The 16,929-nt window shown below is 41.4% G+C and overlaps 2 protein-coding genes across 3 annotated transcripts; one reads left to right on the forward strand and one right to left on the reverse strand.

The window, feature by feature from the left end:
• Window positions 1-24: 24 nt before the first annotated feature.
• Window positions 25-3,227, forward strand: LOC107458340 (omega-3 fatty acid desaturase, endoplasmic reticulum). Of its 2 annotated transcripts, XM_016076549.3 has the most exons (8): window positions 25-419; window positions 561-650; window positions 774-840; window positions 967-1,059; window positions 1,167-1,352; window positions 1,683-1,763; window positions 1,969-2,106; window positions 2,813-3,227. In XM_016076549.3, the coding sequence occupies exons 1-8, from the start codon at window positions 133-135 to the stop codon at window positions 2,999-3,001; spliced, it is 1,131 nt and encodes a 376-aa protein (XP_015932035.1). In that variant the 5' UTR covers window positions 25-132; the 3' UTR covers window positions 3,002-3,227. The 2 variants fall into 2 exon arrangements, with proteins under 2 accessions (XP_015932035.1, XP_020983325.1); XM_021127666.2 differs by lacking the exon at window positions 1,683-1,763.
• A 5,692-nt stretch (window positions 3,228-8,919) lies between these two features.
• On the reverse strand, window positions 8,920-11,574 carry LOC107458273 (uncharacterized). The gene has a single exon (XM_016076480.2). The coding sequence runs from the start codon at window positions 11,572-11,574 to the stop codon at window positions 8,920-8,922; it is 2,655 nt and encodes an 884-aa protein (XP_015931966.2).
• Window positions 11,575-16,929: the final 5,355 nt, after the last annotated feature.

Below are 16,929 nucleotides of genomic sequence, written 5' to 3' on the forward strand. Positions count from 1 at the left end.
TACTGACCCTATACTCATGTGCGTTCCTCTCAAAACATTTCATGTTCTTCTAGCCATAGCCGCTATAAGTCTCTATAAACCTCTCTTCCATCAACCCTGAAACAGAGCCACCACCATAACCAAAACAAAAAGATGGCAGTGTCCCATGTTGTTTATACCAATGGACACAAAAAAGAAAATGATGAATTTGATGCTAGTGCTCCTCCTCCATTCAAGATAGCAGATATAAGAGCTGCAATTCCAAGGCATTGCTGGGTCAAGAATCCATGGAGATCCCTCAGTTATGTTCTAAGAGATTTGGTTCTTGTTGCTACATTGTTAGCTTCAGCAATTCACTTCAATAGTTGGTTCTTTTGGCCAATCTATTGGCCTCTTCAGGGAACAATGTTCTGGGCACTCTTTGTTCTTGGTCATGATTGGTATGAACATTATTATTAAATAAATGTTACATTAAAAAAGTATTCAAACAATATTGTCCGCTTTAGATTCATTCAATTTACCTTTGTTTTTGCTAATAATGTTATGTTAAATGTTATGCATTTTCTATTGGCAATGAACAGTGGGCATGGAAGTTTTTCAAACAATGCAAAGCTGAATAGTATTGTGGGCCATATATTGCACTCCTCAATTCTTGTACCATACCATGGATGGTTCGTTCATTATTCTTAGCACTGTTATGTTCTTCTTCTTCATTTATTTAACAAATTTTTTTGTTTTATGTATTTCTTAATTTGATTTGACAATGAAACTGTGGGATTTTAATTTTTTTTTAGGAGAATTAGCCACAAGACCCACCACCAAAACCATGGACATGTTGAGAATGATGAGTCATGGGTTCCAGTAAGTGTTTTCTAGCTTCAACCTTGGTTTTCCATTGTATAGCAAAGAAAATTTATTATTTTCTTTTTTTTTATAAAAATAAATATTTTTATTATTATTATTATTTTTTTTTTTGTCATGTGTTAGTTGCCAGAGAAGATCTATAAAAGCCTAGACAATGTGACCAAACTCATGAGATTCACTGTACCTTTCCCTATTTTTGCTTATCCCTTTTACTTGGTAAGTGCTTTAATTTCTTTTTTGATTTTCAGAGAAAGTAATAATAAAAAAAAGTTGTGATATTTATTTATTTTAATATGAGAAATTGCATGTCTTATTATTTTCAGTGGAGAAGAAGCCCTGGAAAGGAAGGTTCTCATTTCAATCCATACAGCAAATTGTTCTCACCAAATGAAAGAAAAGATGTTATGATATCAACAATGTGTTGGGTTGCCATGTTTTCTCTCCTCCTCTTTCTGTCCTTCATTGTCACTCCACTTTCCATTCTCAAGCTCTATGGAATCCCTTATTTGGTAATTAATTTCATCCTTACTAAGGTCCAAACTTTTATTTTTTCTTACATTAGTGTATAAATAATAACAGTAATAAATTAATAATAATAAAATTAAATTTTATTAAAAAATAAGAGAAATATCAAGATCAGCAACTTTTGTAATTTATAATCATTAAATAACCATTAATAATATTTTTAATATTATGAAATTTTATCCAATCGTATAAGATTATTCATTTTGTTTTTACTAATTATATGGTGGTTAGAATTTAATAAAGTTGTTATCCTAGTTTTCTATCTTCTAAAGCCAATTCTTTCTCACTTGGTTTTGTTTTCACCGTGTATGTAGATCTTCATCATGTGGCTTGATTTTGTCACATACTTGCATCACCATGGTTACAAGCAGAAATTACCTTGGTACCGTGGAAAGGTATCAAATTTTGCTACTTGATATTATATTGTATTAATCTCAAATTGATGACCGTTACTCCTCAATATCAGGGCTTCTCTGTTTTATTCACCAACTTTATAATAAGATTAATGTTTGTATATGTGAATGCACATATCTCTAAACTTAGAAGTGTGTGCTGCTGCCTAATATCAAATATCAACAAGAATGTGTTACAACTTTGCAGGAATGGAGTTATCTAAGGGGTGGCCTTACAACGGTGGATCGTGACTATGGTTTGGTTAATAATATTCATCATGATATTGGCACTCATGTGATCCATCATCTTTTCCCTCAAATTCCTCACTATCACTTGCTTGAAGCGGTACTTTCTACTTTTCATCTTAATTTAATTTAATATAATAATGCACCGTGATAGATCAAAGTATATATATCTTAATTAGATTGTACCATGTATTATTATATAGTCGTTAATTATATTTTAAATTTAATGGACTTAGAGCATAAACTACTTTAGGGTTTCTATCGATTTCTTTATACTACTATTTAAAATACTAATTAATAAGTGTAGATATTAGATAATATATAATTAGATATTGATGTAAATTTTTTTATATACATCAACCATTCTTTTATGATAATGGTTTCAAAGTCTCGACTCAAAATGATTGAGGAGCTCAAATACAAAGTTACATACATCCTCATATATTTTTATATATTTTCATATAGTTGTATTCAATCTTTTAAAACATATGCTCGTCTAATATATATATATATATATATATATTAATAATATGTAAGAGTAAATAAGGGACTTCTTTTATTTGTATAAATACATCTTTTATAACTAAAAAGGAGTTGATATTTAATGAGAAAGATACTTTAAAAAAATGAATAATTTAAGCAAACAAAATAGAAGACAAAGTGACAAACTCATAATGACAAATAATATAAAAATGTGGATACTTTGCAAATTGATAAAGATACGAAAAAAGAAAAGTCCAAAATTGAAATAATTGTTGTTATTAGTCCAAGAAAGTGAGTCCAATATTTTAACAATAAATTTGCAGACAGAAGCAGCAAAGCCAGTACTTGGAAAGTATTACCGGGAGCCAGAGAAATCTGGGCCACTTCCATTTCATCTCATAAAGTATTTGCTACAAAGCATTGGGCAAGATCACTATGTCAGTGACAATGGAGATATTGTTTACTATCAATCTGATCCTTACCTTCTCAACAACAATAACAAGTCCAACTAGTATACCTTATTTTATTTAAATGCTTTTTATTCTTGTTAATTTCATCTATACGAGTTTAATGCTAGGTGGCCACATGATTTTGCTTCTATTTTTCAGTGAAATGGGTCTCACTCTCTGATTTATTTCATTTACTACAATGGGACACACAAGAGTATAGTTGGCGTCATTGCTAAGAAGTACTTGTAATAACCTAAAATGGTAATAAATATTTGAATTGTCAGCTTCATTTTTTGGGTGTGATATGATTTCCACCACTTGCGCTGTAGCAGCACTCACATGACACATGTAGCTACTACTTCTAAATAAATAAATATAAATCACCATGCCATGCCACTCAAATTGGAAAAAAAAAAACAATTAACATAATATTAACTACTACTTTGTCATTTACAAACATTATTATTACTGTACATTAATGTTATTTCTCATATGCTAAGCAAAGGAATATTCTTTTTTCTCTTTTTTCCCCTCTTTATTAGTAAAAAGTTTAATTTATTATTAAAGTTCAACTGCAATTTCTAAGAATAATCAATTTTAGCATGTTTTATTACTACATAGGATTTTTTATATATAGAACATATATACATCCATATGATTTATTTATTTATTGGGGGACATAAGCTTAATGCTATCTCAACCATAAAGATAGTAGCCATTGAAGTCTTGGGCCCTCGCTGTTATAATTGAAGGTTGGTGGCGTATATATTTGACTATTAGGGGCTATGAATGTAATTAATGTTGGTAATTAATTCAGTATTAATTCCAAACTATATATCAACCACTGGCGTGATTAACTACTTAACCATTATTTGGCGTCTTTTTCACAGATATTACTAATAAATAATATAGTATATGAGTTTCCTTATATGGGAATGGATAGGTATTTGGGTATAGCGTAGGGTACCATATCAAGTTATCAACATAGTTAATTAATTTTGTGTTATTAGTTGGTTAGAAATTAAAACCCTACTCCTTGCATATCCTAATATAACCCTATCTAAGGTCAATACACCATTGTCTATCCATAAAAAGAACTTGGAATTTACAACTTACCTGCTACATCATCTACTCCTAAATAAAGTTCTTACAAAAATTATTAGAATAAGTAGGAAAATAGATAGGTAGCACTTTAAATTTTGATTTGGTAAAATTTTTATTCTTTGAAAGTAATTTATAAAAGTTGTTTTTTAAAAGATAATTTTTAGAAATTATAACACTTACATTAGTAAAATCTAACAAAAAATGATTTTTAATAACCACAAATACTAAATTGTATTTGAGAAAATAGCTTTTAAAATTAAAAAAATTATAATAAACATAAATGTGGAAGTTAAATTTAAAAATTAATTAATATATAAATTTATATTAAATTTTTTAATTTTAATAAATACAAGTGACAAATTAATTTTAAAAAGTTCTACCTTAGATACTTTTAAAAATATCCATATATATAATCTTTTCGATTTATCAAATACAAAATAAAAAGAAAAACACAAACATTTTTTAAAATTTTTTATCAAACCAAGGCTTACTCAAACAATAAAAGTAAAGTAACCTTAAAATGATGTAAAATACAATTCCATTATTTTGTTTAAGAAATAATGAGTTAATTATGATTCTTTCCCTCAAAATTAAAGTTTAACAGAAATTTCAATTTAACTTATTTTAGTTTTTTTTAATATTAACTCTTATGTTATCATATATTTTTAATTATTTTTCTTTTTTGTTCTTTATCAATGGTATACATACACAATCACTTTTTATATTTAAATACTTTTCATGGTTGATAATAATATAAAATATTATTGATATATTTCATGTATTTTATTTCATAAATCATTATTCTCTAAATATAACAAAATAACAATATTTTTATAATTTCATTATCAATTTTGTTTTAAAACAAATGTATTTTCTCAACTATTGTACAATATGATGTATTGAGAAAAATTATTTGTTAAGATTACAATTTGTTTTCTCCTTATATATATTATAATAATGGATACTTTACATGGTTAAAGCATAGCTTCTCTTATAATCTTTAAATATGAAAGGGGCAAATGTTTTAGAAATAACAAAAAGACTGCAATGAAGTTTTCAATGACGGAAGGATATGTTGATGTATTTTTACTCAAAATATTATACTCAACAGTAAGATAATAATGGATCCAAAATTATTCAAAATAAATTGAATTACACTTGAAATTATTAAAAATTTAACTTTATATTCTCATTATATTTTATGAATTATTTATATTTTACAATAATTGAGATATTTTATGCTAAATTATGTAATTATTAGTTGGAGGTGGCGATCGGAGTTGGTAGTTGGGGTTAGCATTGTGTTTATTGGAGATATTGAAGAATTGTATAATGATGAATTGATAATGTAGGATACGGTAATATCGAAATTTATTTTAACTAATTTTAACTAGTCATAAAATTTGAACGAAGGGTAAAATTAAAATTTATTGAAAATTTTAGAAACAATTATTTTAAAAGATATTTTTAAAAATAAAATTAAATCAAATTAAATGTTAGAATTATTTTAACAATGTTATTATATGACTAAGTCATTTTAATAACAAATTTTAACTAAATTGATCTAATAGCTTATTAGCAAATTGTTCGGTTGTCGGATGCCGGACAAGTCGGGTGATCAATGATGGTGAGGCAGCACGTCGACTTGCGAAGTGTTGGGCTAGGATCCGTCGAGTAGCCGTGTTCTCGTCACAGGAGGAGATGGAAAAAGGGGGGTGCCACCTGCAAAGACACTCAGACGCTCAAGTCAGTTGGTGTGCAGGTGGGAGATGTGACAGGTGTAAAGGTGACATACCTTGGGGGAAGGGCAGGTCCTTCCCTATTTATATCGTGTCAGAGGTGGGCCCCGCAAGGACAGGCCCAGCTTCCTCGAAACTTCCTCATGGCTGCCGCGAGGAGCTGGCAAGGACGTGTGTCCGGGTCACGTGGTAAGGTGTACGTGCCCGATCGCTCGGGTCGGGTACTCCTCGGGTCGGCCCAACTCGGGGCGGGTTGGGCCAGGCCGTTACAGTGCCCCCACGCGCCGCTAATCGACCGTTCAGGTCGTTTGGCGGCGAGTTATTTCTCCTTTTGTCGTCGTGAATCCGCTCGTCCGTGTGGGGGACGCGCTACTCGTATTCGTTCGCGATTCAGGGCGTCCTTTCGTCGCCTCGTTTCTCGCAAGGGGCATTAAATGCTCATTAAGGGTTGAAAAAACCCACGTGGGCAAAGACTGTTCTGCCCCCAGCCTTTCGCGCTTCCACTAAAGCGGTTTTTAAACAGTTTACGTTTTGTTTTCCTCCTACTTGTTCTTCTGATCACACTGCCCATTCCTTCTTCCTGCATTTTTACTGTCAGAAGTTGTTTTCATCGTTGCGCTTTCGCTCTTATCCGAACTTCCTCGATCACCCAGGTAACTATCCTTTTTTGCTTCAATGGTAGCTTGCATGTCTGTTTATGCTTGTTGTGGGCATCTTTTCTGTGCTTGTTTTTTGTTGTTCATGGATGCATTTTTCTTTGCGTTTTATTTTTTCTATCTGTGGTGTGTCATGGGGGTTTTGTGCCATTGTTCTGGCCTTGGTTTTTGTTTAGTCCTCCTTGTGGTCATGGCACGTGGGGTTTCTTTATGTTTTCCCTGGCTTCCGACCTCACGGACTAACCGCACGGTGCCCCCACTGTAGGTATGCCTCGTGTTGTTAGCCGAGCGTCTAGCTCCGCCGCGGGTTACGACCCGTATTCGTGGGTGGTTTCCGACCTCAAGAACTCTCCCAATCAGATGGGTGAGGAGGAGCTCACGGAATTTCGCCAGGCCGAGTACCTCTGTGGGGGTACCGACGAGGAGGCGAACTATGACGTATATGTCCCTGCCCCTCACGAGCGCCTTTATGAGATTAACTTTAACGCCTCCCGGGTTCCCGATTGGATCTGGTTCTACAAGGCCATGTTCACTCAGGTAGGGGTTCGCATTCCCCTTTCCTCCTTCCAGATGGACCTCCTGAACCGAATTTCGGTGGCTCCATCTCAATTACATCCGAACAGCTGGGCTTCCGTTCGCTGCTTCGAGATGGTGTGCGAGTACTTGGAGCTGCCGACCTCTGTCGACGTCTTCCTTTTTTTCTTTAATCTAACAAACCCTTCGAAGGAGGGGAGACACAAGAAAGGGTTCATGTCCTTTCGGTCCGCCCAAGGTCGGAGGATCTTTGGTTTGTTCGAGGACTCCTACCACGGATTCAAGGACAAGTATTTTAAGGTCCGCCCGGTCAAGGGTCGTCACCCCTTTTGGTTGTCTCTGGAAAAGGAGCGCCTCATCCCGACGTATTGGAGCTTCGGGGCGGGGTCTAATCCTTTTATCAAAGTCGCTTATAACAAGATGTCGGCCGTGGACCGGCGGGTGGCCGACATCTTGTGGGCGGTTCTTGGGAGGAACAATGTGAATCCACACCTCCTTATGGGTAATCGGGAGGCCGCTCGAGATTATATCCGTGAGTTTCTTTTATCGTGTCGTCGTCTGCTTAAGTCTTCCATTGTTGCTTTTACTAATTCGTTTCTTAACTTGTTGTCTGCAGTGGGACTTTCTGCCGAGGTGACCGGCATGGATAACCTGTTCCAGACTTTTCTTCAGGACGACGTGGATGAGGAGACTGAAGGACAGCAGGCGACGGCTCCTCCGGAAGCTCCTTCAGAAGTGCATCCTCCCGAGGTCGAAACGTCTGCGAAGGCCGCCACTCCGACTTCCGCAACCCCGATCCCTCCGGAGATCCCCATTCCCGGGCACTCGTCTTCATCACGTCGTGAGGAGGAGGAGGAGTTGTCCATCATCCCTACTCCCAAGAGGCAGAGGTCACAATCCAGTCCCGAGGGGGTTTTGACCGTCATGGAAAGGAACTTTGACGCTGGGACGTTCATAGATACCCAGCTGCTTCCGGGCACGGGGGATCACTTCCATGGCGCCGACCTTTCGGGGCAGGCTCGGTGGATGTACCGTACCCTCCTTCGCGGCGCGGCCATAGCCCGAAAGGCTGAATCTGAGCTTTCTGGTATGGCCTCGCTTCGTCGGAAGCTCGAATCCGCTGTCGATGCCAACAACAAGTACAAAACCCAAGTAAAGACGCTTCAGGATCGGCTAGTTGAAGCAGGGAATAAGCTCGACGCCGCCCAGAAAAGGGCTACTTCGGCGGAGGAGAAATTGAAGACTGCCGACGCCTCTGTGTCCCGCTTGATGGAGCAGGAGACGACTTTGAAAAACCAATTAAGTGCCGCGCAAGGTCGGGTGTCCGCTCTGGAGAAAGAGCGGGACGAAGCGATGGCGACCGCTAAGGCTGCTCGGGAGGAGGCCGAGTTGTTCAAGCGGAAGCACAAGGAGGTCCGGGAGCAGGGGAAGAACGCGATTTTCACGACTGAAGATGCTCTCAAAGCTCAAGTGAAAATTATTTCTCCGGACTTTGATGTGTCGGCAATTGGTGTTTTCAAGACCATCAAGGATGGGAAGGTCGTTGATATGCCGAAGAAATAATGTTTGTACTTTTGTACTCTTCTTTTGTTGAACTTCGTACTTGCGACTTTTAGCGCCCGTTAATGGGTTTATGGGATCGTTTACCCGTTTGTTTAATTTCTAGTTTCACTTGCTGTCGTTTCGTTTCCGTTTACTCGCGTTCGCCGTTTGTGGCATTCTTTTTGTTAATGTCGTTTATCGCGTTTTTGACCTGAGGGGCTCCCGGGGTGATCAGTCCCGGGGCCGTATATCCTTGTTTTCATAGTGGTCACTTGAAAAGTTAGTGATAACATAGGCAAAAATTCGCTCAAAAGGTTAGCAATAACACAAGCAAAAATGGCATGTGAAAATCGAGCAAGTTTAATTACTATAATCAAGGACGTCGGAGCACTATTACAGAAATGGCTTAGGAATAGTTATCCGCATTCCATGTCCTCGGGACCTCCTTGCCGTTAAGTCTTTCTAGCTTGTATGCTCCTCTTCCGATTACCTCCTTGATTCGGTATGGTCCTTCCCAGTTTGTCGCCAGCTTGCCTTCCCCAGGGGTGGGCGGGCCGATGTCGTTACGCCTCAAAACGAGGTCGTTTTCTTCGAACTTTCTTTTGAGCGCTTTGGCATTGTAACGTAAGGCCATTCTTTGTTTTAGTGCCGCTTCGGCCAGGTGGGCTATTTCCCTGGTCTCCTCTATCAGGTCCTTCTCGACAGTTTCCTCTACTCCCTTCAGGAGTAGTCGTGGGCTCGGTTCCCCGATCTCTACTGGTATCACTGCATCTGTCCCGTACGTTAGTCGAAAGGGTGTTTCTTTAGTGGAGGACTGCTCTGTTGTTCGGTAGGACCATAGGACTGAGGCAAGCTCGTCGGCCCAAGCACCCTTTTTGCTATCCAACCGTTTCTTGAGCCCTAACAGGATGATTTTATTTGCGGATTCGACCTGGCTGTTTGTCTGTGGATGTTCCACCGAGGAGAATCTCTGCTTTATGCCCAGGCCGGCGAGGAATTCTGTGAATTTCTTGTCGGCGAACTGTGTCCCATTGTCTGAGATGATGACTTCCGGAATACCAAACCGTGTTACGACTTGCCTCCACACGAATTTCCTGCAATTGGACGAGGATATACTGGCCAGCGGTTCGGCTTCTATCCATTTCGTGTAGTAGTCGATAGCGACTATAAGGTATTTGACTTGCCCCGGGCCTACGGGAAAGGGTTCTAAGAGGTCGACTCCCCACTGGGAGAACGGTCGGGAGGACGTTAGCAAGCTGAGTTCAGAGGCCGGCGCACGATGGAAGTTGGCGTTTTCTTGACACTTGACGCACTTCCTGACAAATTCCATGGAGTCGGCCATCATCGATGGCCAATAGTATCCGGCTCGGATTAGCTTCCTTGCTAGTGCTTTGCCTCCTATGTGGTGGCCGCAACACCCCTCATGGACTTCCCTGAGAACGTAGTCCGTCTGGTCGGGGTGTAAACACTTCAGCAGGGGGTGGTTGAACCCTTTTCTGAACAGCTGACCCTGGATGATGGCATATCTGGCGGCTTCCCTTCTTAGCTTCTTGGCGTCGTTTTCGTTGTCGGGGAGCTTGCCGTTTTCTAAGAAATCGGTGATGGGGTCCAGCCAGGAGGGGTTTAGCTTTGAGAGGTGTAGTGTGACCGCCGGCTCTTTCATCTTCCCTTGGATGAGAGATCGGTTGCCCTCTCCTGGTTTAGTGCTGGCCAATTTCGACAGGAAGTCTGCCCGTGTGTTCCTTTCTCTTGGAACGTGCTGGATCGTGACTTCTTCAAACTTCCGGCTCAAGTCTCTGACTTTTTCCAGGTATTTCTGCAGCAGGGGGTCCCTAGCTTGGTAGTTCCCGTTTACTTGGGAAGTGACGATCTGTGAGTCGCTGCATATATCTAACCTCGTTGCCCCAACTTCTGTTGCTAAGGCCAATCCTCCTATAAGGGCTTCATATTCTTCTTGGTTATTTGAGACGGGGAACTCGAACTTAATCGACTGTTCGTACACGACTCCGGCTGGGCTCTCTAAGATGATCCCGGCGCCCCCGAACGCTTGGTTGGAGGCTCCGTCAACATGGAGCTTCCACCGTGTGTTCGTGTCTTCAGCCGGATCCCCCGCTACTTCTACCAAAAAATCCGCCATCGCCTGCGCCTTGATGGCTTGCCGGGGTTCGTATCGTATGTCGTATTGGGAAAGTTCGATAGACCAGGTCATCATTCTTCCCGCCAAGTCGGGTTTTTGGAGCACTTGTCGGATTCTTTGGTCCGTTCTTACGACAATTTGGTGACTTTGGAAGTACTGCTTTAACCTCCGCGAGGAGGTCAGGAGTGCCAGAGCTAGCTTTTCCAGTTTGTTATACCTCAATTCTGCCCCTTGTAGGGCCCTGCTGACAAAGTAGACTGGCTGTTGCCTCCTCCCTTCCTCTAACAACAAAACTGCGGCCAAAGCTTCCCCTGTTATAGCGAGATAAAGGTATAACGGTTCCCCGTCTTTTGGCTTCCCGAGGACTGGGGGTGCCGCCAGAATTTCCTTGAAGTGCTGAAAAGCTTCCTCGCATGCGGGTGTCCACTCGAACGCTATTCCTTTCTTCATGAGGTTGAAGAACGGCAGGGCCTTTGTTGCCGATGCTCCGAGGAACCGTGACAGCGAGGCCAGCCGTCCTGCTAACCTTTGGACGTCCTTTATATCGCCCGGGCTATTCATCGGGAGTATCGCTTGACACTTCTCCGGGTTGGCTTCCACCCCTCTCTGAGTTATCATGAATCCGAGGAATTTCCCTGCTTCCATGGCGAAAGCACACTTGAGGGGGTTCAGCCTCATGCCGTGTCGTCGGAGGGACCCAAAGACACTTGCCAGATCGTTTAAAAGATCATCAGGTCGTGTTGTCTTCGCAAGGATGTCGTCCACGTAGACTTCGACTGTCTTCCCTATGAGGTCGTGGAATATCCTATTCATCAGTCTTTGGTACGTTGCCCCTGCATTTTTCAGGCCGAATGGCATTACCTTATAGCAGAAAGTTCCTCCCGGCGTTATGAACGCCATCTTGTCTTCGTCGGGACGGTGCATCGGTATTTGGTTGTAGCCGGAGTAGGCGTCCATGAAGCTTAGCTACTGGTATCCCGCCGCGGCATCGACGAGTGCGTCTATGTTAGGGAGGGGGAAGCAATCCTTCGGACAAGCTTTATTGAGGTCGGAGTAGTCTACGCACATTCTCCACTTGCCGTTGTGCTTTTTTACCAGAACTACATTCGAGAGCCATGTCGAGTAGTCTACTTCTCGTATGAAGCCTGCCTCGAGGAGGCCGGCCGTCTGCTTGGCCACCTCCTCTGCCCTCTCCGCTGACATTTTTCTCCTGCGCTGGGCTACTGGTCGTGCTTCCGCCTTAACGGCTAAATGATGCGACATAACTTTTGGGTCTATGCCCGGCATGTCGGCCGGTGTCCAGGCAAACAAGTCTCTGTTGGCTCTTATCATTTCGACCAAGGGCTCCTTTAACTCGCGCGGGAGGTTCTTGTTAACGAACGTGAATTTTTCCTCCTCGTCGCCGAACATGAACTTCTCCAGATCTCCTTCTGGTTCCGGTCTGGGTTTATCGTCTACCCTGGCATCCAGGTCGGCCAGGAACACGCCGGACGCCTCCTTGGACTTCTTCCTTAAGGAGAGGCTGGCATTGTCGCAAGCGACCGCCGTCTCAAGGTCTCCTCTTATGGACCCTATAGATCCGTCATCGGTAACAAACTTCATGGCTAGTAACTTTGTGTTGATTATGGCCTCGAAGTCATTGATCGTCTTCCTCCCCAGGATGATGTTGTAGGCGGTCGAGTCTCGGAGGATCACGAACTCGGCCATCGCTGACCTCCGACCCTGAGGTTGTCCCAATGAGATTGGCAGGGATATTACCCCGTCTGGCTTAATGAAATGATCTCCTAATCCAATGACCCCGTGTTGGTGAGTCGTCAGATCGGCGTCTTTCAGCCCCAATGCGTCGAATACATTCCGGAACATGATGTTCGAGTCCGCCCCTGTATCAACAAGGATGCGTTTGACGAGGCCGGTTCCCACTCGGGCCGTGATGACCATGGGTGGGTTTTCCGGGGCGTCGTCGAACCATTGGTCTTCTGGGCCGAAGGAGACGATCGGAGGTTTCTTGGAGTTTCGTACTGACGAGGAGGAAATCGACAGTATCTTTGCATCCTTCTTGTGTGCGGACCTGGATCTAGGTGCAGCGTTTTTGGCCGTCACCACGTTTATCACAGTGAGGCCGTGATCTGCACCTTCTGGCTCCGGTCGCCGTTTTGTCGAACGGGTTTTGCCTTCTTCCTCTTCGTCGCGATAACGCCTCCTCGGCTCCCTGATGAGGTGGGAGAATGCTGCTAGTTTGCCTTCCCTTATCGCTTGTTCCAGCGCGTCCTTTAGGTCAAAACAGTCCTGCGTTAGGTGACCGTAACCTTTGTGGTAGTCGCAATAGAGGTTTTTGTTCCCCCCAGTGCGGTCCTTGAGTGGTCGGGCCTTCGGCAGGATTCCCCTCTCCGCTATTTGTTGGTATACCTCTACTATGGGAAGCGTGAGTGGGGTGTAGTTGGTAAATTTCCCGACCCGGGGAAATACCCTCGGCGTTTTGCCTGGCGCCTCTTCCCTGACCCGTTCCTTCGGCCTATCCCCGTTCCCGTGCTGCCGTGGTTGGTTGTATCCGGATTGCCGTTTGTTGGCAGCCACAACTCGGCTAACTTCCTCATCATTTATGTACTCCTTGGCTACCGTCTGGATCTCGTGCATCGTCCAGACCGGTTTCGTGGTAAGGTGTTTCCGGAAGTTCTCGTTGAGGAGACCGTTCATCAAGCAAAGACTGGCCATCGAATCGGTCAAACCGTCGATTTCGAGGCATTCGTCGTTGAACCGGTCCAGGTACCTTCTAGTCGGCTCTCCCTGTCTCTGGGTTACCCCCAGAAGGTTGATTGGGTGTTTGGCCTTTGCTATTCGTGTTGTAAATTTGGCCAGGAACGCGCAGCTGATATCCGAGAAGTTGTGGATGGACCCCTGTGGAAGGCCGTTAAACCACCTGATCGCGGGTCCCGCTAAGGTTACTGGGAAGGCGCGACATCTTACCTCGTCCCCTACCCCCTCCAGATTCATCCTGGCCTCGAAGGCCGTGAGGTGTTCTAGAGGGTCTTGGGTTCCGTCGTACCTCATGTCCGTTGGTTTGTCGAAGTGTTTCGGCAACCGGACTTCGAGGATAGATCGGTGAAATAGGGTGGCGCCCATTATCACGGGTTGTCGCGTTCTCCCTTCCCCGTCTTCCTGATCACGCGCGGTTCGGCGAGTTGATCTTCCCCTGGAATAGATGACCGTGTCATTTCGTCTTCTCAGGATGGGTGATTCCTCGCGCGTGCTCTCCGCTTCCGTTCGGGATGCGGGGGTACGCCGCGAGCGGCTTCGGTGGGAGTCTTATTCTTCTCTTTCGGGGGATGGGGTGTAGCTGGGATCGGTGGTTCGTCCGTCCTGCTCCCGATCGGCCAACTGGCGTTCCAGGTTCTGGACTCTGTGGCGTAGCTCCTGCATTATTATGGCGCGGTCGCTGCCTGTTCCCCCGAAAGGTCGTGTCCTCGTGTGTTGTTCTGTGTGTTGTCGGGGGGACCTCCGCCGCCCCCTCAACGAGGCGACGGAGGCTGCCCCCTCCGCTCCAGCTCCTCGAGCCTGGTCTCCGTGACCCAGCGCGACTTCCATTCGAGCGTGGTCCCCACAGACGGCGCCAATGTTCGGTTGTCGGATGCCGGACAAGTCGGGTGATCAATGATGGTGAGGCAGCACGTCGACCTGCGAAGTGTTGGGCTAGGATCCGTCGAGTAGCCGTGTTCTCGTCACAGGAGGAGATGGAAAAAGGGGGGTGCCACCTGCAAAGACACTCAGACGCTCAAGTCAGTTGGTGTGCAGGTGGGAGATGTGACAGGTGTAAAGGTGACATACCTTGGGGGAAGGGCAGGTCCTTCCCTATTTATATCGTGTTAGAGGTGGGCCCCGCAAGGACAGGCCCAGCTTCCTCGAAACTTCCTCATGGCTGCCGCGAGGAGCTGGCAAGGACGTGTGTCCGGGTCACGTGGTAAGGTGTACGTGCCCGATCGCTCGGGTCGGGTACTCCTCGGGTCGGCCCAACTCGGGGCGGGTTGGGACAGGCCGTTACACAAATAAAAATTAGTTGAAAGAAAAAAAAAAACCATATAAGTAGAATAAAAAAAATATTTATTGAACTTAATTATAAAAATAATTTATTCACCTAATATTTCTCTTATTTTAAAATTTTTCAAAACATATATAAAAAAGAATACTTCATAATTCTTTCATTACATACCCTAATCTCCTAACAAAAATTATTTGTTTACTAATTAAAATATGCAAGAAATATATTTTAAAAACACATGGATATAGTAGTGCTAAAAACTAAAAAGTAAAAGAAAAAGAAAATTACACTAACCTAACCTCTGTTAAAGTTTGTCGTAAGCATCCCTCTATATTGGACACCATGGATTATGGACCCCTCTTATTCTACCATTTTTTTTACTGTAAATACCAAAATACCCTTTTTCTCTTCTCTTCCTCTATCAAACTACTCTTTTCTCCATCCTCAATGATATGAAACTAGACAATCTAATTCATAACAATTTCAATTCGTATGTGTTCTTGGAAGTAGCCTTCATTGACATTGACAAATTTTTTAATTTATCATCTTGCTGGCATTTATAAGATTCAAGTCCATGGAGTGATTTTTGAGGCTATTACCGTATTTTCATAGTAATATCTGGTCCAGCCTTTTTGAGAACTATGACATAGCCGACCACGCCAACCATTAAGGTGGTGGTGGAGAGAAAGGTTGGAAGGGGTAGGACCATAGGAGAAGATAGGGGTATTTTTGGTATTTTATGTAAAATGAAGAAGAAAATTGTTTTCTCAAGAAAAAATTATCTAGCAAAACCCAAGAGGCAATAACCCAAATCAAACGAGCCTTTTAGGGGTTGTCTACCCTTTGCCCCTATCTATTGTTCTCTACTTTCTATTTTGGGCCTTTAGCCCATTTTTTACCAATAATTTTCCAAACAAGTCATTATAGCTAAGACAACAACTTAAAAGTTTCAGGAGCTACTCATTTGAACCCGGCTTCAAGAGTGGACGAACCTTAACCCAAAAAAAGAAAAGAAAAGAAAAAAGAGTGGATGATCCTTTTGGTCGGAGGCTTGGTTTTATTATCACAGACGCACAGTGGTTGTATCGGGAGAAAAATATTGAATTTATTTCGGCTTTAGCTTAAGGGCTAATTTTTTATATAAATATATTAAATATTTTATTTATCAATATATATAATTTGAGAGGTATTAATCAATTTACGTAATATTATTTTTTTGCTTACAATCTAAACGAGATATATTTATAATTATCTCGTTTACATTGTAAACGAAATATGCATATTATTATAAAAAAATTACAATTAAAATAATATCAATTTAGTTTTTATTTTTAAAATAATCTAATTTTTTAACATATAGTTACTTCCATTTTGATATGGTTACTAATATCTTGAAGCAGTTCAATATAATTTAGTTTTATACAATATTTTTAATTTGAATTTTTTTTAATCCAATTAGTACTAAAAATAAAAAAGGTTTGTGGGAGAGATTTAAACGATGGATATATTTAAACAATTAGTACTTAGTGATTTCTATTTATCCTAATTTTTTTAAAATAAGCGATTTTCTTTCTCCACTCTTTTTTTTATTTTATTAGCCACAAATTTGTTAATCCCACTTTTATGGAAAAGTATCATTAACCAACACAAAAATATTTACAAAATAAATCCCGTTTTTTAATTTTTAAAAATATCAATAATTAAATATTAACCCCTTTTTTTAATTCTTTTTACACATTTTTCTTTTTCCTTTTTCCATAGTCAAAGAAGAGACTAGAGAGACATTTGCTCTACTAAATTTTCCTCTTTTAATCACCGTCGTTCATTCTCTCTTTCTCTTCCTCTTCGGTTGTTTGTTCTCTGATCCTCTCTCTGTGCTATTTTCTTGACAAAAGAAAACTAACATCGCATCCATTTATAAGTTGTGATTTCTAAAACTTCTTTGATAATTCTGGTGTTTGCTATTGTTTGGACTGCAATATTCTATCATTTTTCCAAACATCACCTGTTTGTGTCGATTTACAACGGAAGACACTAGTGGTTGTGGATTGCCAATGTCCAGAAGAAGACATTCTATGTGCTTGACCCTGTCAACAAGAAGAAAAATCAAATATCTGACTTGAGAATTAAATTGAACAAATTTGTTATAAGTTATTTAAATCATACATATTTTGTTGTAAATTATTCAAACATGAGTAGAATTCGGTTCATTAGAGTTTATGATTTACATTCAATTCATCCTTAAG

The sequence above is a fragment of the Arachis duranensis genome, chromosome 7 (genome assembly GCF_000817695.3).
Source record: "Arachis duranensis cultivar V14167 chromosome 7, aradu.V14167.gnm2.J7QH, whole genome shotgun sequence".
In the NCBI taxonomy this organism is placed as follows: Eukaryota; Viridiplantae; Streptophyta; class Magnoliopsida; order Fabales; family Fabaceae; genus Arachis; species Arachis duranensis.